The 17,084-nt window shown below is 36.0% G+C and overlaps 1 protein-coding gene across 9 annotated transcripts in view; it reads right to left on the bottom strand.

The window, feature by feature from the left end:
* Window positions 1-17,084, bottom strand: part of EPHA6 (EPH receptor A6) — an 867,394-nt gene that overhangs the window by 372,062 nt on the left and 478,248 nt on the right. Inside the window, exon 6 of one of the 9 annotated variants that reach the window (XM_060297946.1) lies at window positions 4,984-5,087. The exons of the other annotated variants lie outside the window; for them this stretch is intronic. Within the exon in view, the coding sequence (XP_060153929.1) occupies window positions 5,038-5,087 (50 nt within the window). The 3' untranslated portion in view covers window positions 4,984-5,037. Of the gene's footprint in view, window positions 1-4,983; window positions 5,088-17,084 lie in introns of those variants that run through there. 9 annotated transcript variants of the gene reach the window in all.

Below are 17,084 nucleotides of genomic sequence, written 5' to 3'. Positions count from 1 at the left end.
TTCGTTTCTTTCTATTGCTGAGTAATATTCCACTGTGTATGTGTGCCACATCTTCTTTATCCATTCATTTGTTGATGGACACTGAGGCTGCTTCCACGTCCTGGCTATTGTAAACAGAGCTGCAATGAACATTGGGGTACATGACTCTTTTTGAATTATGGTTTTCTCAGGGTATATGCCCAGCAGTGGGATTGCTCGGTCATATGGCAGTTCTATTTTTAGTTTTTTAAGGAACCTCCATACTGTTCTCCATAGTGGCTGTATCAATTTACATTCCCACCAACAGTGCAGGTGGGTTCCCTTTTCTCCACACCCCGTCCAGCATTTATTGTTTGTAGATTTTTAATAAAGGCCATTGTGACTGGTGTGAGGTGATACCTCACTGTAGTTTTGATTTGCATTACTCTAATGATCAGTGATGTTGAGCATCCTTTCATGTGTTTGTTGGCAATCTGTATATCTTCTTTGGAGAAATGTCTATTTAGGTCTTCTGCCCATTTTTAGATTGGGTTGCTTGTTTCTTTGATATTGAGCTGCATGAGCTCGTTGTAAATTTTGGAGATTAATCCTTTGTCAGTTGCTTCATTTGCAAATATTTTCTCCCATTCTGAGGGTTGTCTTTTCGTCTTGTTTATGGTATCCTTTGCTGTGCAAAAGCTTTGAAGTTTCATTAGATCCCATTTGTTTATTTTTGTTTTTATTTCCATTTCTCTAGGAGGTGGGTCAAAAAGGATCTTGCTGTGATTTATGTCATAGAGTGTTCTGCCTATGTTTTCCTCTAAGAGTTTGATAGTGTCTGGCCTTACATTTAGGTCTTTAATACATTTTGAGTTTATTTTTGTGTATGGTGTTTGGGAGTGTTCTAATTTCATTCTTTTACATGTAGCTGTCCAGTTTTCCCAGCACCACTTATTGAAGAGGCTGTCTTTTCTCCACTGTATATTCTTGCCTCCTTTATCAAAAATAAGGTGACCATGTGTGTGTGGGTTTATCTCTGGACTTTCTATCCTGTTCAAATGATCTATATTTCTGTTTTTGTGACAGTACCATACTGTCTTGATTACTGTAGCTCTGTAGTATAGTCTGAAATCAGGGAGCCTGATTCCTCCAACTCCATTTTTCTTTCTCAAGATTGCTTTGGCTATTTGGGGTCTCTTGTGTTTTCATACTAATTGTGAAATTTTTTGTTCTAGTTCTGTGAAAAATGCCAGTGGTAGTTAGATAGTGATTGCATTGAATCTGTAGATTGCTTTGGGTAATATAGTCATGTTCACAGTGTTGACACTTCCAATCCAAGAACATGGTATATCTCTCCATCTGTTTTATCATCTTTAATTTCTTTCATCAGTGTCTTATAGTTTTCTGCATACAGGTCTTTTGCCTCCTCAGGTAGGTTTATTCCTAGTTATTTTATTCTTTTTGTTGCAGTGGTAAATGGAAGTGTTTCCTTAATTTCTCTTTCAGATTTTTCACCATTACTGTATAGGAATGCCAGAGATTTCTGTGCATTAATTTTGTATCCTGCTACTTTACCAAATTCATTGATTAGCTCTAGTAGTTTTCCGGTAGCATATTTAGGATTCTCTATGTATACTATCATGTCATCTGCAAACAGTGACAGCTTTACTTCTTCTTTTCTGATTTGGATTCCTTTTATTACTTTTTCTTCTGTGATTGCTGTGGCTAAAACTTCCAAAATTATGTTGAATAATAGTGGTGAGAGTGGACAGCCTTGTCTTGTTCCTGATCTTAGAGGAAATGGTTTCAGTTTTTCACCATTGAGAATGACGTTGGCTGTGGATTTGTCATGTATGACCTTCATTATGTTGAGGTAAGTTCCCTCTATGCCTACTTTCTGGAGGGTTTTTATCATAAATGGGTGCTGAATTTTGTTGAAAGCTTTTTCTGCATCTATTGAGACGATCGTATGGTTTTTCTCCTTCAATTTGTTAATATGGTGTATCACATTGACTGATTTGCATATATTGAGGAATCCTTGCATTCCTGGAAAAAACCCCACTTGATCATGGTCTATGGTCCTTTTAATGTGCTGTTGGATTCTGTTTGCTAGTATTTTGCTGAGGATTTTTGCATCTATGTTCATCAGTGATATTGGCCTGTCATTTTCTTTCTTTGTGACATCTTTGCCTGGTTTTGGTATCAGAGTAATGGTGGCCTCGTAGAACGAGTTTGGGAGTGTTCCTCCCTCTGCTATATTTTGGAAGAGTTTGAGAAGGATAGGAGTTAGCTCTTCTCTAAATGTTTGATAGAATTCGCCTGTGAAGCCATCTGGTCCTGGGATTTTGTTTGCTGGAAGATTTTTAATCACAGTCTCAATTTCAGCGCTTGTTATTGTTCTGTTTATATTTTCTATTTCTTCCTGGTTCAGTCTCAGAAGCTTGTGCATTTCTAAGAATTTGTCCATTTCTTCCAGGTTGTCCATTTTATTGGCATATAGCTGCTTGTAGTAATCTCTCATGATCCTTTGTATTTCTGCAGTGTCAGTTGTCACTTCTCCTTTTTCATTTCTAATTCTATTGATCTGAATCTTCTCCCTTTTTTTCTTGATGAGTCTGGCTAATGGTTTATCAATTTGTTTATCTTCTCAGAGAACGAGCTTTTAGTTTTATTGATCTTTGCTATTGTTTCCTTCATTTCCTTTTCATTTATTTCTGATTTGATACTTATGATATCTTTCCTTCTGCTAACTTTGGGGATTTTTGTTCTTCTTTTTCTAATTGCTTTAGGTGTAAGGTTAGGTTTTTTATTTGAGTTCTTCATTGTTTCTTGATGTAGGATTCTATTGGTGTAACCTTCCCTCTTAGAACTGCTTTTGCTGTATCCCATAGGTTTTGCGTCATCGTGTTTCTATTGTCATTTGTTTCTAGGTGTTTTTTAATTTCCTCTTTGATTTCTTCAGTGATCTCTTGGTTATTTAGTAGTGTAGTGTTTATACTCCATGTGGTTGTATTTTTTACAGCTTTTTTCCTGTAATTGATATCTAGTCTCATAGTGGTCAGAAAAGATACTTGAAACAATTTCAATTTTCTTAAATTTACCAAGGCTTGACTTGTGACCCAACATATGATCTATCGTGGAGAATGTTCCATGAGCACTTGAGAAGAAAGTGTATTCTGTTGTTTTTGGATGGAATGTCCTATAAATATTAAGTCCATCTTGTTTAATGTATCATTTAAAGCTTGTGTTCCGTTATTTATTTTCATTTTGGATGATCTGTCCATTGGTGAAAGTGGGGTGTTGAAATCCCCTACTATGATTGTGTTACTGTCGATTTCCCCTTTTATGGCTGTTAGTATTTGTCTTATGTATTGAGGTGCTCCTATGTTGGGTGCATAAATATTTACAATTGTTATATCTTCTCGATCCCTGTATCATTATGTAGTGTCCTTCTTTGTCTCTTGTAATAGTCTTTATTTTAAAGTCTATTTTGTCTGATATAAGAATTGCTACTCCAGCTTTCTTTTGATTTCCATTTGCATGGAATATCTTTTTGCATCCCCTCACTTTCAGTCTGTATGTGTCCCTAGGTCTGAAGTGGGTCTCTTGTAGACAGCATATATATGGGCCTTGTTTTTTCTATCTATTCAGTCAGTCTATGTCTTTTGTTTGGAGCATTAAATCCATTTACATTTAAGGTACCTATTGATATGTATGTTCCTATTACCATTTTGTTAATTATTCTGGGTTTGTTACTGTAAGTCTTTTGCTCCTCTTGTGTTTACTGCCTAGAGAAGTTCCTTTAGCATTTGTTGTAAAGCTGGTTTGGCGGTGCTGAATTCTCTTCCTTTGCTTGTCTTTAAAGGTTTAAATTCTCCATCAAACCTTAATGAGATCCTTGCTGGGTAGAGTAATCTTGGTTGTAGGTTGTAGGTTTTTCCCTTTCATCACAGGCCACTCCCTTCTGGCCTGCAGTGTCCACTTAAAAATCAGCTGATAACCTTATGGGGATTCCTTTTTGTGTAATTTTTTGTTTTTCCTTTGCTGCTTTTAATATATTTTCTTTGTATTTAATTTTTGATAGTTTGATTAATATGTGTCTTGGTGTGTTTCTCCTTGGATTTATCCTGTATGTGGCTCCTCTGTGCTTCCTGGACTTGAATGACTATTTCCTTTCCCATATTAGGGAAGTTTTCAACTATAATCTCTTCAAATATTTTCTCAGTCCCTTTCTTTTTCTCTTCTTCTTCTGGGACCCCTATAATTTGAACATTGGTGCATTTAATATTGCCCCAGAGGTCTCTGAGACTGTCCTCAAGCCTTTTCATTCTTTTTTATTTATTCTGCTCTGTGGTAGTTATTTCCACTATTTTATCTTCCAGGTCACTTATACTTTCTTCTGGCTCAGTTATTCTGCTACTGATTCCTTCTAGAGAATTTTAAATTTCATTTATTGTGTTGTTAATCATTGTTTGTTTGCTCTTTAGGTCTTCTAGGTCCTTGTTAAACCTTTCTTGTATTTTCTCCATTCTATTTCCAAGATTTTGGATCATCTTTACTATCATTTCTCTGAATTCTTTTTCAGGTAGTCTGCCTATTTCCTCTTCATTTGTTTGGTCTGGTGGGTTTTTACCTTGCTCCTTCACCTGCTCTGTGTTTCTCTGTCTTCTCATTTTGCTTCACTTACTGTGTTTGGTGTCTCCTTTTCACAGGTTCACAGTTTCCGTTGTTTTTGGTGTCTGCCCCCAGTGGCTAAGGTTGGTTCAGTGGGTTGTATAGGCTTCCTGGTGGAGGGGACTGGTGCCTGTGTTCTGGTGGATGAGGCTGGATCTTGTCTTTCTGTTGGGCAGGACCATGTCCAATGGTGTTGCCTCTCTGCTCATGGGTGGGGTTGTGCACGTGTCTTGCTAGTTGTTTGGCATAGGGTGTCCTGCACTGTAGCTTGCTGATCATTTGAGTGGAGCTGGGTCTTAGCATTGAGATCGAGATCTCTGGGAGAGCTTTTGCCATTTGATATTACGTGGAGCTGGGAGGTCTCTGGTGGACCAATGTCCTGAACTTGGCTCTACCACCTTAGAGTCACAGGCGTGACACCCAGCTGGAGCATGAAGACCCTGTTAGCCACATGGCTCAAAAGAAAAGGAGAAAAAAAAGAAATAAATAAAATAAAATAAAAGTTATTAAAATAAAAAAATATTAAAAATTAAAAAGTAATAAGAAAAGGAAAGAAAAATAAAGAAGAGAGCAGCCAAAGCAAAAAACAAATCCACCAATGATGACAAATGCTAAAAACTATACTACAAAAAAAGACAAGAAAAAGAAATGGCCAGACAGAACCCTGGGACAAATGGCAAAAACAAAGCTACACAGACAAAATCACACAAAGAAACATAACATACACACTCACAAAAAGAGAAAAAGGAAAAAATGAAAATCTTTGGGAAGTCTAAGGTCTTCTGGCAATGTTCAGTAGGTGTTCTGTAGGAGTTGTTCCACATGTAGTTGTATTTCTGACGTATTTGTGGGGAGGAAGGTGATATCTATGTCTTACTCCTCCGCCATCTTGAATGTCTGTCTCTCTGGCACCTGCTGTATCCTCCTCACATGGCTGAAGGCCCTGTATCTTCCTTCCCCTACTTGGGGAGGTTGCTCGCCCATTCTCTTTTGAAAATCTTTAACTGATAAAAAGTTCTCATATGGAGTCATTGTTTTCTTCCAATAACTTCCACCTAGTCCTAGTGCTGACCTTTAGTATAAATATAATTAACTCTTCCACTTTGCTTATCTATCAACCTTTCTTCTTTTTTTCTTCTTTCTCTTCTTCCTATCCCTCTTCCTTCCTTTATTCTTTCTTCATGTCATTCCTTAGTGCTTTTCTGTGTCTCTTTGCTTTATCCTCTCCTTTCTTTTCTTCCCTGTGCTTCTTTCTAGAAAGATGTGTATCTGTGATTTAAAGGAATTATAATCAACTGATGAAATGTGAATTAAGAACAATTATATAATAAATAAATAATATAGACCAGAAAGTACAACTCAGAGCAGACTTTTAAGACTATATGATTTTCCCCTTTTCTTTGCTAATGAACCAATGGGTATAACTGCAGAGCAAGAACATGTAATAGTGTTTCTTCTGTGTATGCGCAGAAGAGAAACACACTATACTCAATACAGTAATTTTACTTGTGAAATGTTGTAAATGTGATATTTATCATGTGAATTGACATTTTTTGAAACCTGATAACATGCTTCCAAATATTTCTGATCTATATCTTGTTTTGGAAATGTTTATTAAATATACTGTGCTTTAGATAGCATAATATATTCTAATGATATCTGCTCATGATGTGTTTTTTCCTGTAATCAGAGTTTAATGGTAATATATACTGTTATCTACTTTCCCTGTGTGGTTAAAACCTGATTATGTGTTTGAGATATACATGTGATACTTACATACAGCAGAATTGGTGCTTTCTTTCTAGTTTCTGTCTCTTTTCTAGACCTGAGTATAACACTGTGATATGTTCAACCATATGACACCTGTGATAGGATGAATTATGGCCTCCAAATTATTTCCACATTGTAATCCCCAGAACATGTGAATGTTCTTCTCTGGTAAAGGGACTTTGCAGTTTTGATTAAATTAAGGGTTTTGAGATGAGATTATCCTGGATTATCCAGGTAGGCCCAATATAATCACAAGTATACTCATAAAAGGGAGGTAGGAGGAGACATCTACATAAGAGAAGGCTGTGAACCAAGGAATGCAGAAGCTGGAAGAGGGAAGGAATGGATCCTTCCTGGATCCATGCTATAAAATGCAGTTTCTTTGACATGTAAGGGGGAAAAATGTCCTCAGATTAGACCAGTCTGAGATTCTGTTGACCTTATTATTACCTGTCAAGTTTCAGTAAAACGGTGATATATGTTGTGCCAGTATTTTCTAGGAATTTAACATATACTATCCACCAAAATCTCAGAAAGTTGGCATGGCCCTAGAGAAAAATCAATAATTTGTCCCTTTTCATCTTAACTTCACACAATCTCCCTATTCATAATATTATATTAAAATAAAAAATACTGGTTTTTAGTAATTCTTCTAGGTAAAAGTACTATTATTTGAACTGTAAAATTATATAAATTATATATAAAAATTATATAAATAGATTTAAAATATAATATCTTAGTTATATTTGAAAATGGTTTGTAACTTCTGGGCCTCAGTTGCTTCATCAAAAATTCTGAATCATGTTCCAGGTATAAGAAAAAATGAACCAACTAAATATTATCAAAAAAGAGAAAAAATTATATTAAAATGACCAGGAAAGTCATCTATAAGTAAATGACTAAAATCATTTTAACACATATTGTGGAAAGGAAGCAGCTAAGTGATAAAGCCTGCAAAAATATAAATTCTAAAATAATGTAATGAATAAAGTTTTACATACAAATTTTATTGCTGTACTTAAAAAAAATTCAGACTCTTAAAAGAAATCCATACAGTAGATTTCAATCAAGCTGTTTAAAACATGATGTAGACATACAGGCATGGGGAAATAAGTATAATATTTAAAGTGACAAAACAATATGCAAAATGGCATGCATGCCATGATTCAAAACATTTTAAAAATAGCAAATGCCCCCAAACTGTATAACTAAATTGTGTATCTATTTTATAACTAAATTGTGTATCTATCAAGACCATTTTGGAAGATTTGGAATGGATCATGAAGGAGATAATGACCAGTTCCTCTCCAAATCTTAATTCAGCAGCATTAAAAAAGGTCATTCAGGGCTTCCCTGGTGGCGCAGTGGTTGAGAGTCCGCCTGCCGATGCAGGGGACACGGGTTCATGCCCCGGTCTGGGCAGATCCCACATGCCGCAGAGCGGCTGGGCCCGTGAGCCATGGCCGCTGAGCCTGCGCGTCCGGAGCCTGTGCTCTGCAACGGGAGAGGCCACAACAGTGAGAGGCCCACGTACCCCCCCCACACACACAAAAAAGGTCATTCAGTGGTACATCCACCACGAGGATGACCCTTCTCCTGAGGATGATGAGAACAAAGAAAAAGAAAGGGATAATATCCCTGTCTGGGAAGAAGGATTCCTGAAAGTTTTCCAAGGAACACTTTTTGAACTTACTCTGGCTGCAAACTCTCAAAGGTTTGCTTGATATCACATGCAAGACTGTTGCCAATATGATCAAGGGGGAAAACGCATGAGGAGATTTTCAAGACCTTCAATATCAAAAGTGACCTTACTGAAGAAGAGGAAGCCCAGGTAGGCAAAGAAAACCAATGGTAAGAAAAGAAGTGGAATGTTGTGCCTGACACTGTAACAGTGAAAGGCTTTTTCCAAATACTATTTGCACTACTCTGTTTACAGTTGTTAATATTAGACAAACAGTAGATAGATGCAACAGCGAATCAACTGTATTTGCAGGATATTGTCCTCATTGAACCTGTTGTTTCAGTACAGATTCCAAACTTCTGGCTGAGTTTCTTCTAGTGTGATCAAAAGTTTCTCTTTTCTTTGCTCTGAAAAAAACTGAACTGTGGGTTCTCTAAAAAAACAAAACAAATATATATATATATATATATATGTGTGTGTGTGTGTGTGTGTATATACACATATATATGTATATATAAAAACTATAATAGCATTAAACTACTAATAGCTGTTTACCATTACCATGCTGGCCTAGGAAAACTAGATGTTAAAAGAGCAAAACAGACATAAATCTAATAATTGTCTGATAGTTACTGATTTTTAAATTATATTAACAAATTATTACTTTATTAATAATTTTTAAAACTGATTTAAAAGGAATATGATTTTATTTCAAAGAGTCTAACTAATCTTAGCCTTAGCTCATTATTCTAAAGATTGTTTTCAAAAATATAATTAAAAATTTTAATAAATTTCAAAGAGTTGAATCTAAATATTAATATATTTATAAGCTATGACTATGAAGTGATACATGTGACTTATGGAGGTGTCATCAAATTTTAGTTACCCTGTATTTCCGTCATCCTTGAATTTAAAGGAGGATACAAAATTGCAGAGAAAGCTAGCTGAAAGATGACTGGCTTCAAAAGTTTTTTAAATGAAGAAGTTTTATGAAAATTAGTCTCATAACTGTTATGGATTTGTTTATGAGATGTCTCAAGAAGGAAAAATAAAGACCTTTTTCTATGCTGTTGGACCCCTAAGGTACATAAACAGACCAGAAAATTTCACTCACATTTTAGGGCTGTGAAACAGCCCATGGATAACCTTGGGAATTTTAGAAGACAGATTCACATATAAGGACTTCTATTCATATTATAAGGTAAAATAGAGCAATTACCTTTTTTCCCTTAAGATAGAAACACAGACTAGCTTAAGACTTCTTTGATCACTTCAAATGGAATTGATTTTGATGTCTGAATTCCTAAAACATTTATTGTCTATTCCACATGACATCTAGCATTGACTGCCTTTATCTTAAGCTCTTGCTATTCTATTCCTCTTTACAGAATAAATAATAATATACTGTAGTTCACTTTTCAACTTCTTATGCTCTTTCACGTATATTAAATCACCTGAAATACACTGTAACTCTGTTAAGTACACTATTCTCATTTTAGTTGAGGAAATAGGATCAGACTGGAAATAACTTACTCACAATTACATAAGAGATAAGGAGCAGACTCCAGACTGAGTCCAGCATTTACCGACTGTACTTTAGGAACTGTGTCACATTTCAAGATCTGAAGCTCCCATAGGACCTAGTACAGTGCCACACAAACACATTAGGTACCTTGAATGTGAGTATCTCTTTTATTCAGAACTTGTTTAAATCTTGTTTCAAGGCTTCAGACAACTGTCCTGCCCTCTGAGGTTCTGTTCTATAAATCCTTTAAGGTACCATGTGAACACTATCTAATTAATTTACATATTCCATGTATATAATCATCATTTTATGAGAGTAGAATTAATGTAAGAAAATAATAACATATAATAATAATATTACCAGAAAATAAGGAAAGATTATTGCAAAGTGATAAGAGTTTGAACATATGGTGATGATGAAAATGGACATTACGCCATAATTTGATTGTATAATATTAAAATCCATCTTGGGTTAGTTTCTTTTCAATGTTTTCCATTATTGAACTGTCTCAATTGAAAATGTATTTGGACTGAGAAATAAAAGCAAAACCCAAAATATTCTGAGTTATTTGATTATCGATTTTGAGTGCTTCCAATATCAACTGTCCTTTCACTAATTCCAAACCCATTTTCATCATCCTGATACCTGTTCCACCCCTAAGCTGAACTCTCACTTTCCCTCGCCACAATTTAACATCTCTTGATCAGTAAAAGTCTGCTGGATTCCATAATTTTATAGGTTGTAACGCTAAGATTCTATATGTTTTTTATGTAATCTAGCTGTACAATGTTTAAAAAGCTGTGCTTTGGGTTTTTTTCTCTTACTTTTTGGAAGTGAAAGTTATCTTCACAATTTTATATAAGTATATATTTGTTGTAGGGAAGCAAAATTTGCCACCACGTAATGTGTCTCTTTGGCATGACCATTAATTTAGGTTGGTTATTAATTTTTTAACTGAAGTATAGTTGATTTAAAAACAAGCAACCTGATTAAAGAATGGGCAGAAGACCTAGATACACTAATATATTAGTTTCGATATTTTTACAGATTATACTCTATTTAATGTTATTACAAAATAATGTCTGTATTTCCCTCTGCTGTACAATATATCCTTGCTGCCTATTAATTTTATGCACAGTACTTTTTATCTCTTAACCCCATATGCTTATGTTGTCGTTCACCCCACTCTTTCTCCCCACTGGTAACCATTAGTTTGTTCTCTACATCTGTGAGTCAGTTTCTGTTTTGTTATCAGGACTAAAATATTGCCTGCCATATCAGTAAACAAACTATGTTGCAGCCATCAAGCCATTACATTACAGTTGCCTGGAAGGCGAGCCCTGAGGGAACTCAGGATGGAGACAAATGGGCTGCCCACTGCCAAGCCCTTCTAGCTGTCAGCCACTTGCAGCCACCCTGACAGAGAGGCTGAGGAAGCTCAGAATACTAGCTCCAGATAGCTGAGGTGCATATCAAAGGAATAATTTCAGTGAGCTCAGACTCTTACATCTTCCTATACATAGAAAAGCAATTCCTTAACTTGAGAAATCTGGTTTTCTTTTTATTAACAGTAGTCTTTTGATGTTCTGACTACCTGATTTAGTTGCAAAAACTCCTACATATCCTGGTTTCTCCCCTTCCTCTTCGGAGCAGTCTCTCAGTGCTATTTGAGATGCTGTCTCCTGGGCTTGAAGTCTTAAGAGTATCTGCCGAATAAAACATAGCTCTCAACTTTTAGGATGTGCTTTTTTTTTTCAGTCAACAGTTATATGCATTCATTCATTTGTGCTTTTAATTTTTTTAGATTCCACATATAAGTGATAACAAAGAGTATTTGTCTTTGTCTGATTTATCTCACTAGAGAGCTCAGAAATAAACCCATGTGTCTATGGTCAATTAATCTATGACAAAGGAGGCAAGAATATACAATGAAGAAAAAGGAGTGGTGCTGGGAAAGCTGGACAGCTACAAGTAAAAGAATGAGATGAGAACATTTCCTCACACCATATACAAAAATAAACTCATAATAGACTGAGGCCCTAAATGTAAGACCTGAAACCATAAAAATCCCAGAAAAGAATATAGGCAGAACACTCTTTTACATAAATCGTAGCAATGGTTTTTTTGGATCTGTGTCTTAAGGCAAAAGAAATAAAAGCAAAACTAAACAGGACCTAATTTAACTTAAAATCTTTTACAAAGCAAAGGAAATCATTGACAAAATGAAAAGACAACCTACTAAATGGGAGAAAATATTTGCAAATGATATCATTGATAAAGGGTTAATATCTAAAATATAAAAACAGCTCATACAGCTCAATATCAAAAAAACAATCTGATTAAAGAATGGGCAGTAGACCAGAATAGACATTTTTCCAAAGAAGACATACGGATAGGTAAGAGGCACATGAAAATATGCTCAACATTGCTAATTATTAGAGAAATGCAAATCAAAACCACAATGAGATATCACCTCACACCTGTCAGAATGGCTAACATTAAAAAGAACACAAATAGCAAATGTTGGCGAGGATCTGGAAAAAAGGGAACTCCTATACTCTGTTGGGGGGAAGGTAAATTGGTGCAGCCCCTGTGGAAAACAGTGTGGAGGTTCCTCAAAAAACTGAAAATAGAACTACCATATGATCCAGCAATTCCACTCCTGGGTATATAACCAAAAAAATCTAAAACACTAAGTCGAAAAGATACATGTGCCTCAATGTTTATAGTAGCATTATTTACAATAAAGGAAGTAACCCCAAGATATGAAAGTAACCCAAGTGTCCATCAACAGATGAATGGATAAAGAACATGTGATACACACGTGCACACACACACGCACACACACACACAATTATTACTTAGCCATAAAAAAGAATGAAATTCCGTTATTTGCAGCAACATGGATAGACCTAGACGGTATCGTGCTTAGTGAAATAGCCTGATTATTTTTAAGAAAAAGAAGACTCAGGAAGCCTTCCTTTTTATATCTCCCTTTTTGGAAGAAAGTCTATGGCACACAATGTCTATGGCATCTCCCTTAGCTATCTAAAGAATTTAGGTAAAGGGCCTATTCCCTGAATAAGAGATATCACCAGAGATGTCTGTAAAGAATATGGGCTAGATGTGGTAGGACAACCTTGTCAGCCCTGTCAGAATTCACTTTGTGTCCCATTGTCTCTGCATGGCCCAGCAAACATATGCTTTTCCATTTCCATGTGAATTGCCTTTCTCCCTTTCGAAGTCCCAAATCACTACCCCAGCATACTCTTTTGTATTTAGCTGACAATGGTATTTAAAGCAAAGGTTTCAACGATTTTTTGGTGAGTTACTCAGTTTTCCTGGGTTTCTCTCATATATACATGTTATTAAACTTTTGTTTGATTTTCTCTTGTCAATTTGTCTCAGGTCAATTTAATTCTTAGATCAGCCAGAAGAACCTAGGAGGGAGAAGAAAGTTTCTTCCTTACCAATAGTATGTGTGTGTGTGCATTTATAGAAAATATACAAAGGGAGAAAGCACTCATGCTGTTGGCCACTCAAGGGAATGTTGAAGGATCCTGTCACACAGATTCAAGAGGATGCAAGTGTATTCCTGCCAATTCACCAGAAATAGGACGTAAAACTGCTTTTGTTCTCTCATTAAAGAAATAATGCAATGCAACAGATTTATTGGGATGGTTTCTGGTTCAAGCCAAGAGGAATAAGTCTTGATTCTTCCTTGATAGAAGTAGTCTTTGCATAGGACAAGTAGCCAGGTGCTCCCACAGCTGCCTTGAAACATTCATGTATTCCTGAGGATATGGGTGATTTTGTTCTTATCACGGATCAAATAGTAGAATAAATAACTTACATAAAATAACACCTGGCTGAGCCCTGTGTTTTGCTCTCATTTTCTCTAGTTAGTAATTGTTGTTTACAAATCATGACTGCACGCAGAAAAAAACCTAGTGTTTTCTCACATTGGCTGCTAGCTCATAATTTCTATTTCATGTTCTCTAAATAGCTTCAAAGGTATTTAGTGCATATGTTACACTTTTCCCCAGCGATTTTTGTGACTACTTTGTTAACAAGCCAAATGGCATTGCTCCATATTTATTGCAAAAGTTAATAGGATTACAAAGATTTTCCAAACTAAAAATGATCTAAGTATTATTATTCACTATGAATAATGTGAATCTTAGCCACATTTTTGTATTTCATTTAAAATGCAACACGATGTGCTAAATAATTGTGGGGTTTTTTTCTAAATTCTGTTTCTAGGGGAAAAAGTATGTGGATAAAACAATTTTTTTAGCCTATACATTTGTAAGGTGAGTTTATGCAACCAAGTAGTATTTGTTTTCTTAACATTAACTTATAATTAATTGTACAGTATACACGAAAAATACATAAAATTTAATATTAATTTTAAAAACTAAAATTGGAATTTAGCAACACCATTTCTGAATATTCAAATTACATTAGGTTAGTGTCAGCAAAGTGATAGGTAAACAAGGAAATCTATCTGACAATGTAATGATGGCATTTTAGTGGGTACATGCTATCATGGCCATAACAATGGTTTACAGCCAGCACTCTTTAATCTGGATAATGCCTATGCTGTAAGTATTTTGAGTGTCACCCTGAATATATGTACTTCTGTCCTTAATAATTTTAGAATTATGTCATTTATTGTAATTCTTATCATGGTTTTCTGACTTTGACTTAAGAGATCAATTTGAATTAATGGGCAGAGTTTTCTTTTTTTTACTACATACATATTAATTTGTCTTTGATTTGAATCTGCAGCCTTTAGTTGCATAATTCTGCCTGGTTCTTAAGGAAGCCAAATCTCTGTTCAAAGAGAAGTGCCCTATCAGGCTAAAAATTAGCCACATCATAAATTCACTAAGAAATGACCTCTGCTTGCAGGACGTTTTTTTTCCCAGATACCCACAATGATGTTTCCTTGCCTGCAGCTGTGCTTCAGAAAAACCTGACAATAATTTGCTCAGATGACTTCCCTAACCTCAGTCACTATCTTCCCACATTTGGGTTGTTCTACTGCCTTCTACACTGTGTATATATCATTGTCCATTTGAGTTTTTCTGCGTTGTTTTGTTTTTTTTGGCTGTGTCGTGTCTTTGTTGCTGTAAGCAGGCTTTCTCTAGTTGTGGCTAGCGGGCTTCGTTGCGGTGCCTGGGCTTCTCATTGCAGTGGCTTCTCTTGTTGCGAAGCATGGGCTCTAGGCACGCAGGCTTCAGTAGTTGTGGCTCGTGGGCTCTAGAGCGCAGGGTCAGTAGTTGTGGTGAATGGGCCCAGTTGCTCCGCGGCATGTGGGATCTTCCCAGACCAGGGATCGAACCCGTGTCCCCTGCATCAGCAGGCGGACTCAACCACTGTGCCACCAGGGAAGTCCTCCATTTGAGTTTTGAAGGGATCCATAATGTACACTATAAAGTTTTTTTTTTAAAACTTCTAAACTCTACTTATCTGTTTAAAAGCTGAGCCTCCCAAAAGAATTCAACTGTCATAAATCCCCTCCTCAGGAGTTTTGCAACCGGGGAGGACTGACTCCTATCACCAGAAGGGAGAAGTTAGCACCAGGACAAGAAATCACCTAAACAGACGTTGTCACAAAACTATTGTATCTGCCATCTATTTTTCTAAGGGCCCATTTATCTTTTCTAAAAGACATTTGTTTTCCCATAAGTACTCTTATTCCCCTCCCCTTCCCCTGTCAAGATGTGTTATAAGTCCCCAGTTCTAACCATCTCCTTGAGTCATGTTTTCCTGTGAACTCCTATGTATGCACATAAATAAAAATCTGTCTTTTCTGTTGATAATCTGTCTTTTGTCAATTTAATTTGTAGGTTCCCAAACAATAACAAAAGAGGGTAGAGAAAATTGTTTTCTACCCTGACAGTTTCAATGCAATGGGAATGGCTTCAATGCTAGTAGAATAACTGTGGATGGTACTGTCGTCTTAGATGTCTTCATGAGAGAGCCTGACCGAACTGCTTATACATATCAATGTGCCATTTTATGATAATGTATAAGAGAAGTTTAGATAAAGTGATATTTGTAAGGAATTAGAGGGAACTCCATTAGGGCACAACAGTTTAGGGAGCAAATATTTGTAGATAGTGGATCTTTGAAATAAACCTGGTCTAAATTTGTTTCCTCTTTTCTTTCCTTATGGTTAGTTCTTTTGGGTTTTTTTCCACTTTGGTGTGTACTGTCTTTTATTATAGACTCTTGTATAATGGCTTTTTGTGATAGGAATACATTTAAACAGCTAGAGCTAGAATTATTAGGATATAGGCAATCTTGATATGCATCTAATGTAGGATTTTTGGAAGAAAGTCTATGGCATCATAACCATATTGGTAGTGACTTAGTCCAGATGTGACTTTTTAAGCACTTATGTCAAGTGTCCACACAAAGTAAAGATAATCATGTAAGAGCCTTGAATACAATCCTTGAAAATCCCTCTTGATCGCTTGTATAATGGCCTCCACATAAAGAGATGCCAATTCTTAATGATGATATAAGAGGTAATGCTAGATTTTGAGGAGATTGAGAAATATATGGTGTGCTGCAGCCAGCCTTTGTCAGCTTTTCAGAACCTATTGTGCCTATCTTTTCACTACAAACATTCAAACTCTGTAAATCAGTCTTTAAAAAAAACTTTCTTTCCTTTTTGCCTTGGAGATCCAGTTTTTAAACATCAGCACATCACTGGTCATTACTCACTATTTATCAAACTTAGGGTGGTTCTAACTTTGGTCTTCGAGATGTTGATAGGTGTGTACCATGAAGGAGGTATATCTTCAAATAAGTTTGGAAAATGCTAGATTAAACAAAGTTACTGTAAATATCCAAAAAAGAGGCAATGGTATTATATTTCTCTTATTTCATACTATGTAAAATGAAAAACTTTTACTGGCACTATGTTCATAAAATATCAGAATGCTAGAACACTACTTTTGGAAACAATGTTAGCCTAAACTTTGGAAACTTTATTCTGTTGACTCCGGCTCAAGAGTTTGTACTGACTATGGCCATGTTCCTGGCATATAAGTGTCAGAAAGACTGTCAAGTATCTTAAGCTTCTGAAGCAAGACTAGGTTTCCTCTTCACTGAGATATCCTAGTAGCCACTGGGAGCCTAAAGCTACAAATGAGTGGAGATGGAGGGAGGATCATGAGAGTCCCAGAACAGGCTCTCATGATAAGTGGCGGTATAGTGCTATGATTAAGCACTTGGGCTTTGGTGCCAGGGTGCTTGGTTTTGAATACCAGCTCTGCTACTCACTGGTCATGTGACTGTAATCAATTTACTTAACCTCTCTGTTTCCTCAGTTTTTTCTTCCAAAAAATGGAAATAATAATATCCACCACTGAGGGTTATTGTGAAGATTAAGTATATTGTTTCATTTAAAGCACTTAAAATTAATTCCTGACACATTGCAAGCACTCAAAATTATCGGCT

Source organism: Globicephala melas, chromosome 4, assembly GCF_963455315.2.
Source record: "Globicephala melas chromosome 4, mGloMel1.2, whole genome shotgun sequence".
Classification (NCBI taxonomy): domain Eukaryota; kingdom Metazoa; phylum Chordata; class Mammalia; order Artiodactyla; family Delphinidae; genus Globicephala; species Globicephala melas.
Note: the sequence above shows the minus strand (reverse complement) of the source record. Positions and strands in the feature narration are given on the sequence as shown.